Source organism: Mandrillus leucophaeus, unplaced genomic scaffold, assembly GCF_000951045.1.
Source record: "Mandrillus leucophaeus isolate KB7577 unplaced genomic scaffold, Mleu.le_1.0 Scaffold230, whole genome shotgun sequence".
NCBI lineage: Eukaryota > Metazoa > Chordata > Mammalia > Primates > Cercopithecidae > Mandrillus > Mandrillus leucophaeus.
Window position 1 is genome coordinate 940,744 of NW_012102366.1, and position 357 is coordinate 941,100.

Below are 357 nucleotides of genomic sequence, written 5' to 3' on the forward strand. Positions count from 1 at the left end.
GAGGGGCATCTTGGAGTCGCCAAAGCGTTGGCCCCACTAGGGGTACTGGGGAGGAAGGCAGTAGGTCAAGGTCGGCCTGGGTTACAGGAGCCCCCATCCTCCAGCCCCACCTCTTACCTAGTTCCTCTCTGAACCCCCAGATGGAGGGTGCAGGGGCCAAACCCAAAGCAGAAACTGCGGTCACAGTGATTCGATAGGGGACGCCAACTGTGAAATTCCCTGAGTGACAAAGGAACAAAGACCAGTTAGAATTGGCTCTCCTGGCCGGGCGTGGTGGCTCAAGCCTGTAATCCCTGCACTTTGGGAGGCCGAGACGGGCGGATCACGAGGTCAGGAGATCGAGACCATCCTGGCTAA

The 357-nt window shown here is 58.5% G+C and overlaps 1 protein-coding gene across 1 annotated transcript in view; it reads right to left on the bottom strand.

The window, feature by feature from the left end:
* The window catches only part of IL27RA (interleukin 27 receptor, alpha), a 38,737-nt gene that overhangs the window by 5,566 nt on the left and 32,814 nt on the right, over positions 1-357 (bottom strand). Inside the window, exons 7-8 of the mRNA XM_011981814.1 lie at positions 118-219; positions 1-45 (exon numbers count right to left, since the gene is read on the bottom strand). Of these exons, the coding sequence (XP_011837204.1) occupies positions 1-45; positions 118-219 (147 nt within the window). The remainder of the gene's footprint in view (positions 46-117; positions 220-357) is intronic.